The following is a 14,710-nucleotide window of genomic DNA, read 5'->3' as shown; positions in this document are numbered from 1 at the left end:
CAACATTTTAAAGCCTCTAAGTAAATGGAAACCTGCATCGAAAGAAAACAGTATTGCTGTGGACGAGTTGAACAAGTTAGAAAAAAAAAAAGGGACGCTGGTGGGTCTTTGCCTCAGATCTCCCTTTGTCCGTTTGTAAAGCCAGGCTGCTGGTTCTCCACGTCCACCGCCATAGTCATCTGCACGGGTGTCAGTCCGTTCTCCCCTGACGCAGACAGAGAAGTTTTTTTTTAAACACACCTCCCGCTAAAGCCACACAGGAACGTCTGCAAGTGTTCACCATGAGAATTATAAATTCAACACAGCTATTACTACACAGGCAGCCTAACGGTTCTATCCTCTCGCTCTGTACTGTTTTAATCTGCCACTAAAGACAAAATAAACAAACTGGGATCATTTAAACAAGTGGACTAGATTCTCACACATTTGAGACATTTTTTTTTATTTGGACACTGATGTAATGTTTGGGATGATGTCAGTTCCCCGAGGCTGTGGCACACCAGTGCGATCTGTATCACTCCGATGCTTCACTAGATTTCTGAGAGGGCGGGGCCGAGTGAGGAAGTGCATAGCCTTCGTTTTTGGATCTGAACTGAGCTTATGGCGACACCCGCTCAAAAAACCCCGAGCTAACTTTAAAAGCTTCACAGGTAAAAGGTGATATTTTCTCTCAATTACTGTTTGAAATGCTTCCAGACCTGTGTGTGTCTGTTTCCAGGGCAGGATGTTCATTCCGGTGCGGCAGAAGGAGCGGTCAGTGTGAGCCTCTGTGCTGTACAGGACCTCCTGCAGCTGCTTCTCTCCAGGCTTCTGGGCTTTCACTCGAACCTAAAAGCAAATTTAGCACGTTATTTTACGCCACCGGCTCAGAAACCGTCTTCTCTACTGATATAAACTCTCTTATTTACATCGGTACAGATGAACGTACCTCTAGGATGGTGATCTCTTTTTCCTTCAGCTTCCCCGCTTTGTTCTTCACCTGCGTCTTCTTGGTGTCGACCCACACCACCCTCTCCTTCACCTCCGACCTGGACGCGAGCACAAAGGCGTTAACGGTGAACCTACCTGAAAAGGCTTCCGCACAGACCCCTCACCGGGAGCGGACTCACTCTTGGATGCCCAGATCTGCCAGGGTGGTGTCCAGGAAGGGGAAGGGCTGGTGCGCCGGGTCGGGCTGCACCTGGATGGGGAGCGTCACCGACATCGGGACGTCCCGCTCCAGCTCGACTCGCACCAACATCCCGCGTGACCCCGGGACCTCCTGTTCTCTGCCGGTCTCTCCCTCCTCCAACAGGGGTTTTGTCTCGTCTGCAGCCAGCTTGACTCAAAAAAAAACAACAACAGCGAACTACTTTGCTGCTTCTTTTTTTCTGGTGTGGTCTCCGACGCTCAGTGTCTGCACCCTGTGTTGTTGTTGTTGCCGGTGCGCTCCCCTCCTCTGTGATTCAGAGCTGCTGACGATAAAGGCCTCTGGAAAGCGTGAGTGTGCGACTGATGCATGCGGGCCCGCCGTCCTGCAGGCTGATATAAGCAGCCCCGTGCGAATGTGTGTTATGTGTCGCTCAGATGTTAGGTTTATTAGGCTGTCAGGGCGGTGATGGACGGGTGCTGGTGTTGGTTCTGCCGGGCGTCTGCGCGGATCATCCGTCCAACCTGGCGGGGGTGAAGTCACCGCGCCGTTTTCCGCTCCAAACGAAGGAAGCGCGCGCCTTCGAGGAGGTCCAGTCCGTTAAGAACGACCTGATGACAAAATGATTTGACTTGAGTGATGTTTAATTAAATTGGATGTATTTGGCGACGTGAAGAGGTCACGTCAGGTTCAGCGTGGGCTGGATTTACGGCCGTGTAATGAGATTATCCACTCCGCCGTACCTTGACCTCCGCTCGTCATTGTTAGCGTTCCTCCTCTGCCCTCATTCCTCCGACAGTTGAGGTGAACAGGAAGTTGATAAATGGGCCTTTCGCAGCGCGGCGTCACATTTTCACCTTTTGAAAAATGCCTTCTGGGTGCTGCCTCAGGATAAAAACATGGAGCGTGTGCAGTACCCTGCTCTTCTCTCTCTGTGTGTGTGTGTGTGTGTGTGTGTGTGTGTGTGTGTGTGTGTGTGTGTGTGTGTGTGTGTGTGTGTGTGTGTGTGTGTGTGTGTGTGTGTGTGTGTGTTGTCTTGTACGGTGGTAGAGATCTTTTTCCACTAAATTACCACTCTGGACTCAGCATGTCACATTCCGTGGGCAGCCACAACAAATCCCTTCACACAGATGGATGTACATGAGCACCGAGGAGGGAGATACGTGATGTAAATGCTTGGGAATGTATAGAGGCAAAGCTAGGTTGTAAACATGCTAAAGCGACTATAAATTTTTTTACACTAATAACAAATGACGTGCGTCGGAAAATTATCACACTTAAGATTGGAACCGATTCCTTTAGAGCACAGCTGTCAAACACGAGTCACAACCGGCCCGCAGCATGAATAACATACAAGATTTTAACTGCAAATTTTCAATAAAAAGTCCTAATTCGTCCACTGTTTTAATAAGAATAGCGGAAAGCAGACATCTGCAGAAATTTCCCTTATTTTTCTTATGGTCATGGTGCAGTTATTTGAACTAAAACAAAGGAAAAATTTTAAAGTTGACTATATTATTGTGCTATTATTTACTGGTCGAGCCTCCTTGAAGTCAAACATGTCTGTATGTGGACCCTGAACTAAAATGAGTCCGACACCCCAAAGCTAAATGCTTTGTTTGAGGGGTTTATGCTCAAAGACGTTTTACCATCTGCCTCCTTAACCAGCCGGTGACCCTGCTCACCCAGCCAGCACTGAGCCAAACATAGTGAAGTCACACTTGGATTCCGTCCTACAGTCCCAGTGGAGGGGAAACGGGGAATCTCCATTTTCTGCACCAGTGTTTGTTTCTACACAATAGGAAAAACACATTATAAGCCAGCTGTTTTTTTTATTATTATTTAATCAGTGGATGATGTAGCTGTGGAAAGAACATTTCATGGCACTGATCCGCAACCTGAACGTATCACAAGTACCGTCAACAAAATAATCATTCCAGTTTGCTGATGTGAATCCTGCTCTGACCTCAGCTCAGGCCTCTCTGTCACAATGAGGTGTCACATGGATGTAGCCTTGCTCCTATGTACACGCACACGCACACACAGCAGCTCATTTAACAAGCCAACATTTCAGTTGTGTGGAGTTATTGAGGCGTGAGGTCGGTCTGCAGCTTTCTGCCAGCGAAGCACAATCCGGTCCCGTCGGAGGCCGGGAGATAAATGTATGAACCGTTAATTTATTTATATATATATACTTCTCTGCACCAGAAGCAAAACATACGATATAATCTGATGTGATTTATGGGCTGCTTGCTTTCTCCGAAACATTTAAGTCCACAGAAGCCGGAGCATCCTCGTTATCCGCGTCAGTTACTGTACGTACGCTGCTGATTGCGTTTAGTGTCAGATAAAGGCGTAGTTTACAGTGGCCCTTCAACTGGGACTGTTACTCTGCATACACTATTAAAATATATATAAATGAAACGGTTGGAAAAATAATTCAAGATCATGGGCTGTTTCCTTGAATAAAAAACATTTTATTAGGTTAAAGTTAAAATGAGCAAACTGGATAAAAAGTGTGGTTTAAAAACATTTAAAGGGACAAAAATCCATACAAGATTAAAAACAGAATCACTTTAAAACCTTAATGGAACGCTAACAAATTCTGTGGGTATTAAAACACAGCGTTACGAACAATGCTTTGGAACAAAAGACCATTTAAAAAATAATTTAAAAAGGTTAAAAAACATTTTAAATGTTTGAGTAAAAGTTCAATATATTACTCTGCAGAATAAATTTAAAAATTACGCATTAAAACATTAATACTGATATTTGATGATCTTATGGTAATAAAAGTGTTGGGATCAAATTCATTATGGATCACAACAGCATTCAACAATGAGATGAAACTCTACACTGGACACTGAGTGTTCAGACAGTGTTTATGGTGATGTTTGTGTAGGGTTCAGTCTGACGTACAGTCACTTGTCCAGCAGACAGCAGCTCTGGGGAGGAGAAACGTCCCAGATTAACATTTCTGTCACTGTCTCTGTTAAATGAGTTTATAGGTCATCAGTACGGAATGAGAATGTGTCTAATGATGAAACAACACTCGATTTTCAACATCCTCACCCAGCAGTTTGTAGAGCGTATGAGCTGCAGTGGTGCGGTCGGTCTCTGGGGGCAGCAAAGAGTCAAAGGTGACTTTACCAAAGGTCTGCAGGCTGGAGGTGATCCAGCTGGAAATCACAAGCAGAGTGAGCAGCGTATGATGGGATTCAACTCCCCTTGAAGGAATCAAGATTTCAGTATAGCAGCTTTAAATTTAGACTTTATGTCCAGAAATTCAGATATTAAATATTTGTTACCTAGTTCTGTCAAAATGTCACCTGACAATAGTTGCTTAGTACACGTCATTTATACAGAATCTATGACAATCATTTTAAATTCAGTCATTTAAAAGGGAAATGTGTGTGTGTGTCTCAGGCCCGTCCCTCAAATCTGCTGGTTCCTTCCTCTTTTGAATATCAAAGCACGTCCAGCAACTTAGAAAGTGGGTCAGCCTGTGATGCTGGAGGCAACAAGTCTATTATCGTCTACTATCACTATATAATATAAGAAGTAATCTTTATATACAGTGAATGTATGTGTATGTTTTGAATTTCCCCAATGGGGATCAATAAAATACTATCTCATGTAAAAGTTGTAGCTGTATCAACACATAGATTGATATAGAACAAACATTAGACTATTAAATAACCCAATATTCATGAAGGGCATCTCTGGAACTATAATTTGTCAATATTTTAAGGCAGTGCAGCTTGAGAATAACATGAAGAATATGACACCACGAAAACCATGTGACTTCACTAGATCAGGAAGTGTAACTCTGCTGCGTGTCGTGTGGTGATGAGCTGCTAACGATGCTCGAGCCTCTTGACCACAGTCTTTTCTTGACTTTGTAACTGTGAGAGTAAGCAACTGGCTTCAAGCATCTATATGTTTGTGTGTTCTGAGTTTCTCAGAGTAACATGGAGAAAACTGTCGACCCATGTTTGTGTTCAGAGTGAGGCTCATAGCATGAGGCACCTCAGCATGTCCGTACTCTCTGCGTCCGCGTGGAACTCGGGCATCTCAATGTTTTCCTCTGCTATCGGCTCCATCGGTGGCTGGACTTCCTCCTGCGGGGACCTGTGTAAACATACACGCACACACTATTTGTGTTTCTAAGTTTCTTTTCCATCTCCTGTATCTGTCCATCTGTCCGTCCATCCGTGACTCACCATCTGCTGGTGGGAATAATCGCATCGCTCAGAGATTTGTCTTCTCTGGACATGTCCACGTCTAACACAGCTGTTTACACACACACACAGAATGAAGAGGCTTTACGGGTGAAACACACGATGTGTTTAAATGATCTGAAAACACAACATGTGTCTGAAGGAGTCTTACATGAGCCCTCTGACGGCTGCAGCCCGGGTTCACTGGATATCTGGGAGAGAGAGGCAGAGCTTTTTATTTCAAACAGTGATTTATTTTGTCTGAACACTTAACTGAACATGTCACACTACATGGACTAATAGGTATAGGCCACAAATACCCTTCAGATTTTCGGATCAAAGTGGAGTTTATTATGATTATTATAAATTAACTCCTCCTGCTCCTCCTCCTTTGCGTCATCTCTCCGGCTCCTCTCAGAATGTTCCCTCACACAAACCGACCTCCTTCATGCATGAATTCCTCCTCTTCCTCTCCGTCCGGAGTATTTCCTTGTCCTGCTCTGACTCCCCCCTCGCCTCCTCCTCCTCCTCCTCCTCCTCCTCCTCCTCCTCCTCCTCTTCTCTCCGTTGCTCGCCATGTCCAGGGTGGACGGAGAGGGAGGCCTGCTGTTTCCATAGCGACTGGAGGTCAGCATGGAGCATGGCTGCGGGGAGGTCAAAAGGCAGAGCAGGAAAAACGATTATAGTGAGTATTTGGTATTTTCCTCACAGAGCAGATTCCTTAGAGCTGATGTAAAGCGTTGTAATCAATAGTGATAAAACATTTGCATTTAGTTTGCTGTGTCTAAGTGTCATGTTTCTCATCTTGTTCAATATTTCACAACACTAGCTCCCTCTTGGGATTTAATTATCAAGAAAAAAGGTTCAGAGGTGAGCGCTTATGTTCGGTCAATAGTATTGGCGTTTCAGCAGCCGGGAGGTGGTACTGACATCCACAGGGGGCGCTGAAGAGCTGAGCAGGGGCGGCATGCTCGGTCAACGTCTGGAAGTCCAGCAACACCTCAGACTGAAAGACGGAACAAAATATTAACGTTAAGAGACCAGCACAGATGACAAAAATAGAGAAACAGGAAAGGCAGAATTTAAAGAAGTAAGACTTTAGAAGAAAGCAAAAAAGGAGGAAGGCATCAAAATCGATGAGCATTAAATCCAGAGGGGCAGAGGAGAAGTAAAGAGCTGGAGTTTAATTATCTGGCACCCAGGCGAGTAGACACTTTGATGGCAAGACTTTGATCACAGAACAGCAAAGACTGAGAATTGAATGGGCCAGTGAAGCATTGAGCCCTGTGTGAATGAGTGTGCAGTTCTCTGTGTACGTACAGCTGAAGTCAGTGTCTGTGTGCTCGAGAGGGATCCATTTATTGAAATCATCTCATTATTTTTAACTACCAGGTTCAGAGTCTCAGTCAGCCGGTCTCCAATCTGCTCCTGCATCGCTCCCTCAGATATCTGGGTGCAAGGGTCTGCAAAGACCAGCTGACGCTTACGTCCTCCTACAGCCTTTCTCAGAGGAGGAACAGCCACCTGATGGTTCACACAGAAACACATGGGGAACATGACGCAGCCACTTGAGTTTTCATTTACTTAGAGTCTCCGAAACGAAACAAGCTGCTCCTCTGACACTTGGTTAGTTTCACTGATGATAAATTAAAGCTGGTGACAGCTGTCACTGTCACATCCTATGACAGCCTGTAAGTAAAAAGAGGGTGTAAGCTTTTGTTTTAGATGAATAATTGCTGCACGGCTGCTTGAAATGTGCATTGGTATCATTAAAGCAGTCAAGTTAAAGTTGAAGTTTAAAAATGAAAATGGCAGCATTAGTCCACATTGCCCGTGTCCCACTTCTACATCTCTCATTGTGTCCACCTTCCCAGATGACCCAGAGGGTGGAGTTGGCATGGCAACATGCACAGGGGTCATCTCTTGTACAGCAGCTGCAAGAGGACCGTCCACAAGCTGACGTGACCCCTCGTCCAGCAACCACACACTGTCCCGCTCGGTTCCCAGCATCGTCTCCTTCAACCTGGACACAATAAGACACGTACACATCATAATGACAATGACAAATGAGATATCACAAAGGATTTGTCCTGGGCTCAGCATCTCTTTCCATTTCATCCAACCAACCCTGTGACGTATTCAATTATGTCACTTCAAAATGGCAGCTCCCTTTAAATGATGAAAAACAACTTTTTAATATCTGACTATAGCAATGGGGTGTTTTCAGATATAGTTCCAATACATGTACGTTTCATTTTCCCTTTAAGTCCACTAGAAAATATCAGTTGTAACAGACAGAACTAATGCTACATGTATGCAAAGTCATACAGGTAAATCCACCATTAGAACTAGGAGTAGATTAATGGTTGTGTGTAATGTGTGTGGACAGACTCACTGGTCAATGGACGTCATGGCTCCTTCAAGCTCCCTGGTCCTCCTGTCTCTCTGCTGCTCATCTCCTTCTGTTAAACACGTGGGTACAAGCCACAAGTACATTCTTAACAAAACTACTTCGTCAATAAAACTGTAATTAATTTAAAATTGAAATTATTTGTCATAGCATGTCTTTAAAATCCCCTTATTGTGGTTTCAGTGCAGGAAATGAAAAACTAAACACCAGCTACTGATATAATTTCTATTTCTGTTTTTTAGACAGGTGTGAATAAAGTTTTAATCTCAGCCTTGTTTATTGACATGTGTTCTGGGTGCACAGCTGTGAACACATCCAGTCACTCTAATTAAACTCACAGTTGGAGTTTAATTGAGAGGGGGAAAAAAACATAGTTTAATTAACTGACTAATTAAACAAATAATGGTTAGATTAATGGGTCTGTGTACTTTTTGGTATTTCAACTTTGGTTGTAGACTAATGCTAGTTTTAAACTACAGAATAAACTAAAGGTTTCTTTTTTCTTTTTTGGATTTAAAAGTAAAAATAAAGAACATTTTTCCAATTTTTGTTTCCGGTTTTAAAATCCAACTTGAAATACTAAAAAAAATGTTCAAATAAAAACATGTGCAGTGACCAAATGGTTCACTGCAACTGTGAAAGTGAGACAGACTTTTACATGTTCTCTACTCTGCCCTCGAAGGAGGAAACACTTCTAACCACAAACTGAGTCAGAATTGCTTTTTTCCAATTACAGCAGAGGCACAAAGAATTTGACCCTGACTGACCTGACTTGGTGCAGACATAATACAGAAGAGGAACACACCGATAAGCCTTAGACATTTTAAATCTGCTGCAGACCAGCAGTATGAAGTCAGACCAAACAACTGGGACACCAAGACGCTGACTGTCTATCTTTGTGGTGCTTATCAACAGGAACCACACACCTCTACGGAACTGGTCGGGTTGATCCATCAACAGGTCGATCTCTCTGGCTGTGACTTCAGGAAGGTCGTCTCCCTCAAAACACTGATACAGACAAAACAGAAACTGCGATCAGTTTTGTATCTACACTGACAAGGTAATAAAACACAGCGAATACAGCACAGACATCAGCAGATTTTTGCCTTCAAATCAGAATTAACGCTATGGGGCGGATGATTGGGGGCTTAGGGCGAGAGAAATGTCTCTGTGATGTAGGCTGATGTAATTAAGTCAGATCTTATCAAGCCAAAATGGACGATGCTTCAGGAAGAACATGATCAGTCTGAGGAATGAGGAGGTGCTGCTAAATTTAGACCTCACTAATGGCTGCTCCTCACAGCTAAAGGAGTAGAACTGTGTGGACACTGAGAGGTGAGTTCAGGACAGACAGTTTAGACGTGTCACACACACACACAATTATATCAAATAAAAACTATTGTCATATAAAAATCTATTTGTCACACACACGATAGCGCTGGACACCTCACTTCCTGTTAACATGTAGACGCAGGGTAAAATGAATGAGAGCGTTTAGATATGTTGTAAGCACACGGTTCATATTCCAGTTCGGTCATTGGTCGAGACGCCTGCTGTCTAATCATGACTGGGGTGTTTCTCGCCCCTGAACTCTGAGAGGGACGTTACCTCAGCAGCAGGGATGACGAACTGCTCTTTCTCCGTCAGGGTGATGGCGGCTGGAGGTGACCTGAAACCTGGGTTAGCACAGCAGGAGCAAACAGGAGCGTGTTTGTAGCGTGGGAGAGGACGTGAGGTGAGCTGAGATTCACGTATGTTTAACCAAAATGTTCCAAAAATTAACAAGTGGGAAGAGAAGCGTTACTGTAGCCAAGTTTTGGTCTAGTACGACTCAGAAAAGAACCGTCACCACAACTACTGCAAATCATTAGCATCTAGCCACTCTATTAGCTGTGTCCTATTTCATGTGAGGTCTCTTTTTAAGGACATAACAAATGGACATCCTGCCCAAAACAGGCTTCACAAAAAACAGACAATGTCCTTCAAAGATAAAGTCAAACTTTCCTCAAACATTTCAGCTCATCAACCTGTTGTGATTATTGGTCTTGAAACAAAAGTAACCATCTCTGAAACTGGACACAACTACAGCTGTTTTTTCAGATGTTAACGTTAATCTCACCCTCTCTGTCTGGTGCGGTGTGGGGACTGGGCACCAGGGAGTGCTGTGAACCAGCCTCTTCCATCACAAACTCTGTCTACAAAACGTAGAAAATAAATAAATGTAGTTTTCTTTCTCAGATGATACAAAAGTCTGAACAGAAAATTACAAAATGTGTTTAAACAAAAATCTGATTATTCAGCTTTGGTTTCATATGAACTTCTGTGGTGAAGTGCATGTGGGTAATATGACCTTCCTAACAACTAATACACTTATGTATAAAGTAAAGAAATCATTATCTAATATATAACAAGTTGGAATATACACCAATCAGGCATTACATTATGACCACCTTCCTAATATTGTGTAAGTCTCCTTTGTGCCTCCACAACAGTTGTGACTCATCAGAGAATGGACATGGGTCTCCTGAGGGCGTCCTGTGGTGTCCTGTGGGTAGTGGGGAGAGGCCTCTGTGGATCATTCCTGATCAGTTTGGGATCTAGTCAAATTGGAGGCCAGGTCATGTTTTTGTGTTTTTGTGAGTCTGTGTCAGACTGCATCCTGCTGCAGTGTCATTGCTATGGGGCGGGGCTATGGGGTGGGTCCGCCTGCTCTGGTCTAGGTGCGTGTTACATGTCTAAGAAACATCCACATGATTGTCCAGGTCCAAAAGTTTCCCAGCAGAACACTGAACTGTCACAAGACGGTGAATGTTATTCACTTCTACCGTCAGTGGTTTTAATGTTGTGGCCAATTGGTGTACACTGAACTGTATGGATTTATTTAATTTAAGAATTATTTTCCATGATAAGTCAGTAAATATCTTTATATTCTTGTCCTTGCTTTGCTTGTTCTGTTTGTGACTAAAGCCGCATGTGATGTTTAAACAGGAACGATTACATGATGGACAAAGTTCAGCCCCGTGTGCCAGATTTACAGCACCTTGGGTGAGTTGTAGTTAATCTTTTCTGAGAATAACACAGGATTGTATGGAAGGATACGGCACATGTGCTGTTACAGTGGGAGTGACCTACACTTTAACAGACCATAAAACTATGACTCAAGGAAAAGATACGTTTGAACTTTCTGATGAACGTCTAAAAATACGTGGGGAAGGAAACAGGACAAATTGTGACAAATTTAAAATGTGAGTAATGATACACATCCCCTTTAGAGCAGTGTGACTGTATATTTAGACTGTGGTTAGTGTGTGTCCTCAGTGTAACCGACTTCCTATTATGTAATTTATTTCTTTGGTTAAATGTTGTTGGACATTAGAAGTTTAACTGTGTTAAGAGTAGAGTCCAATGTCACAAGAATCTTATATAAAATGTCTCATCAGTTAACTGTTCTGTAGAAGTGGAAATATTTGCTTGAAAATACCATTTGTCTAATGCATTTATAAATATAGATATTATATTATGGGAACAAGTTTATTGTCTCATACCACAAACTATATACTACTTCTTCATATACTATGGATGTTATGAGTTGTGGTAAATACTAATATTATTGTCCGTGAAGGCAATTGAACTTTTGCGTTTGCATTTTCCTAAACAGGAAGTTTTAAGAAGCCAAAACCCATCGGACCCAAAGGTCCCCACTAACTACACAATATTAGGAAGGTGGTTATAATGATATGCCTGATTGGTGTATGCGTGTAGTAGTTGGGGTATAATAAATTCACCTGGTGTATTTTATAGGGGCTGGGGAGTTGGTGTGATTCCATGACACCAAAGAAAGGATCGTGAGCTCCCTCAGCCTCCTCCATCATGTACAGACTGTCAGGAACATCCAAGGCCACTCTGCCCCAGAACAGACCAGTGTTACTACACAGCATATTAAAAAAAACCCACACACATGCTCAGTGCTGTTACTGGCTGGTAATTTGCACTGTTGGTTATATGGACTTATAAAATGATAATGAGATTAACGTGCAGCATATTTAGAGCAGAGACTGGAGACATAAGAGCTCATACATTACTGGGTGGCCCATCAAACATTTATGAAGGCATTTACATGAAAGTCGCTCAATTTGTCTGTCACTCAAGCCCGACCTCCTCCTTTGCCTCTAATCAATCTCTCTCGTAAAGTTCCACCAGAAACATGTGAGCTCAGATTTCCCTAAACAGTTTATTTATTAAACAGTTTATTTTTTAAGATGGCCCGTCGTATATCATCAACCCGCGGTGTGTGTGTCTGTGTGCAGACCTGTCAGATTCAGCCAAGTCGATACGTATACATCTCTTAAAGCTCAGCAGGCGGTCAATGGTTTGTTGAACCTCCGCTGGAAAACAAAAAAAGAGGTTAAAAGTTTTCACATGCAACTCTTAGAAATGTAGAAGCAGGGATGTAATACAGTCCTGACACCGTTTACATGAAAGGTTTCTGTGAATTAGTCTTGAGATTCTTGAAAATATTACACAAAAAAGTTTTGTCTGCGCAGAGATCTGCTTTCATTTTTAAGTTATAAAAATGGGAACAAACTCTGCCTCGTCATTCTTATGTGATACAGCATAAATATGTCCTCGACAGACAATCGTAGCCTTGGAGGTCAAATTTAGATGCCACTGCTGAATCCTACAGCAAACATTGACAGTAAACGCAGCAGGCTGCTTTCTTGGCTTCTCCCGCTGTTGATCATGCTGCATCGTGCTTCACAGTTTTCATCAGCCATGACAACAGCAGGAATGGGAACCTGACAGATGCAATATCAGAGGTGTAATTTGAGACTGAATGAATCGAGACCGTTGAGCTCTTTGACAATATTGCTTTCATCATCTCCATATTGGCTTCTAAATCGAGCTTATCGGCGCAAGCTGGGAAACATGCATTACACAAATGTGTGGTGACAGCACTGTTTCAGGTTTAGAGCCACAACATTACAGAGACCGGGAGAACTGACAGGGACAATGAGTCTGCTGTGTAAAGGAAAACAAACAACATTTCCCTATTTCACCTGGGTTAACCTTGAAAAGCTGTACATCTGGAAATAACGAGGTTGCTTTGATTTTCAGGTTTCTTACTGAACTAGAAACGCCTTCTGCATACTCACCGCATTTCTGCTAATCCAATAAAAGCAAGCTTGCTTAAAATTTCTAATAGCTTGAATCCATCTTACTCAATCTTCTCCCTGGTTTCTGGCATATGCTATAAAATTAGACTTCCACAGTAGTTAAATACAATTATTTTTATTTGCACTAAATACACTATATTATTCTGTCTCCTTCTCCTTCACATAGTAGCAGGTCACAGAACATTAGGTGTGAACAGTGCACTCTTGGCACGTTTTCTGTTCCTTTTCACCCACCGAGCAGGAAGCCACACTGTCTGTGGTAGACTACAACCACTCCATACTGCAGCTGGGATGACAGATACAGAGAGAACTGAGGCCTGGGTAGGTTGGGTTGGGATGGAGGAACTTGTGCAGTCACATAGTCCAAAATGTCACCACTGTAAACATTTAATAAAACAGTCATAATGCAAAATGTATTTCATCTTAAACACGTCACACCGGATCACTAAAACAACAATCCTAATAGATTTCAACAGAACATAACACAATTGCATTTTATACTATTTTGAGTGAAACCCAGAAAAATAAAAAAATACATTGTTTTCTTTAGCTTGAGAGTTATTTGCTAAAAATGCATCATAGCTGGGATATAAAATGATAATGATCTCCCATAAACAAGGTAACTGAGCTGTAGGTCACTGGTGCATATAAGACGTTTAAAGAAGCAAACAAAAAACAAACAAAATTTGATCTGGCCTAACTTGCTGCAGTCAAATGTGCTAAATCTCGCTAGCGACAAACAGAGACAATCAAGCTAACACTTTCTTACCATGTTCGCTTGACATTAACTCTGAGAAGCTCTCTGCGAGTCACCCTGGTACCTCTAGTGGCAGCCAACCTGAACAACAAATCATATTTATAACATTTACAAATAACCATTAGCAATCCAAAAGGTACATGATGAATTTTTGCTGTAGATTAACATTATTAGCATGTTAGCTTATATTACCTTAGTAGTATGCTAACGCTCTAGCCAGCTTTTTAAAACTCACCAAATTGTCGAAAAACATCCAGTATGGCGGTGGAGGACGTTTGGATAGTAAAACATTTTGTTTATCTTCTACAAATGCAGCAGCTACTTAGCGGGAGGTCCAAAAAAAATGCAGGAATATGACCAATGGAGAAAGTTAGATGCTCATTCAGTCAAGAATTTGCGCCATTGTTTTCCCGCGTCTAATTACACTGGACCAATCAGGTCGCAGAGATTCATATTGAACGTAAACACTTGTGATGCATTCCAGTACCACAGGGAATTTAGACAACTTTCAAGAAGTGAAGCAAGACAAGATATTTATCCCTGCAGCAGCAGCGGATAAAAAAAAAAATAAACATTCAGTAAGTTTAAGATATAAATATTTACTCGTGTCATTTTGGAGCAATACTTGTTTTTCAAGAACAGTTGTCCTACTGAAGTTCATCATTATCGTTCATTATATGCACAAATGTCAACATCCATCACTTCAGACTTTTATTTAACGTTGGTGGTTTTTCAGCAAACTGTAGCTTTTTATTATTATTATTTATATCATTATTAATGTAAGTAGTAGTAGTTGTTGTTGTACTAGTAGTAGTCGATTTTGTATCTAACTTGCACTGTACTGTCCTGGTGCGGCAACACCTAAAATTTCATAAAGGGATCAATAAAGCCTCATCTTATCTTATGTTGTCTTATCTCACTATTTCAATGTCAAGTTATGCTTCCATGGTTAACATCTTTTGACAATTCCTTGATATTTTAATTTAAGTACATTTTTAATTTATATTCATTGTGTTGTTT

General features: G+C 42.1%; 2 protein-coding genes across 5 annotated transcripts; both read right to left on the bottom strand.

Moving 5' to 3' along the window:
* Positions 1-73: 73 nt before the first annotated feature.
* Positions 74-3,461, bottom strand: si:ch211-196f5.2 (uncharacterized protein LOC556372 homolog). The gene is made up of 4 exons (XM_047568236.1): positions 1,110-3,461; positions 929-1,028; positions 699-828; positions 74-205 (listed from the first exon to the last, which is right to left on the bottom strand). Exons 1-4 carry the CDS (start codon positions 1,238-1,240, stop codon positions 114-116), a joined length of 453 nt encoding a protein of 150 aa, XP_047424192.1. The 5' UTR covers positions 1,241-3,461; the 3' UTR covers positions 74-113.
* Positions 3,462-3,585: 124 nt separating this feature from the next.
* On the bottom strand, positions 3,586-14,630 carry rec8b (REC8 meiotic recombination protein b). Of its 4 annotated transcripts, none has more exons than XM_047568232.1 (18): positions 13,926-14,630; positions 13,703-13,771; positions 13,168-13,310; positions 12,069-12,144; positions 11,545-11,662; positions 9,879-9,954; positions 9,368-9,435; positions 8,686-8,767; positions 7,745-7,811; positions 7,216-7,372; positions 6,739-6,873; positions 6,280-6,355; positions 5,791-5,993; positions 5,522-5,561; positions 5,353-5,422; positions 5,159-5,260; positions 4,202-4,308; positions 3,586-4,074 (listed from the first exon to the last, which is right to left on the bottom strand). In XM_047568232.1, exons 1-18 carry the CDS (start codon positions 13,979-13,981, stop codon positions 4,001-4,003), a joined length of 1,719 nt encoding a protein of 572 aa, XP_047424188.1. In that variant the 5' UTR covers positions 13,982-14,630; the 3' UTR covers positions 3,586-4,000. The 4 variants fall into 4 exon arrangements, with proteins under 4 accessions (XP_047424188.1, XP_047424191.1, XP_047424190.1 ...); XM_047568235.1 differs by having other exon boundaries at positions 4,202-4,246; XM_047568234.1 differs by having other exon boundaries at positions 5,175-5,260.
* Positions 14,631-14,710: the final 80 nt, after the last annotated feature.

The sequence above is a fragment of the Mugil cephalus genome, chromosome 18 (assembly GCF_022458985.1).
Source record: "Mugil cephalus isolate CIBA_MC_2020 chromosome 18, CIBA_Mcephalus_1.1, whole genome shotgun sequence".
Taxonomy (NCBI): domain Eukaryota; kingdom Metazoa; phylum Chordata; class Actinopteri; order Mugiliformes; family Mugilidae; genus Mugil; species Mugil cephalus.
Note: the sequence above shows the minus strand (reverse complement) of the source record. Positions and strands in the feature narration are given on the sequence as shown.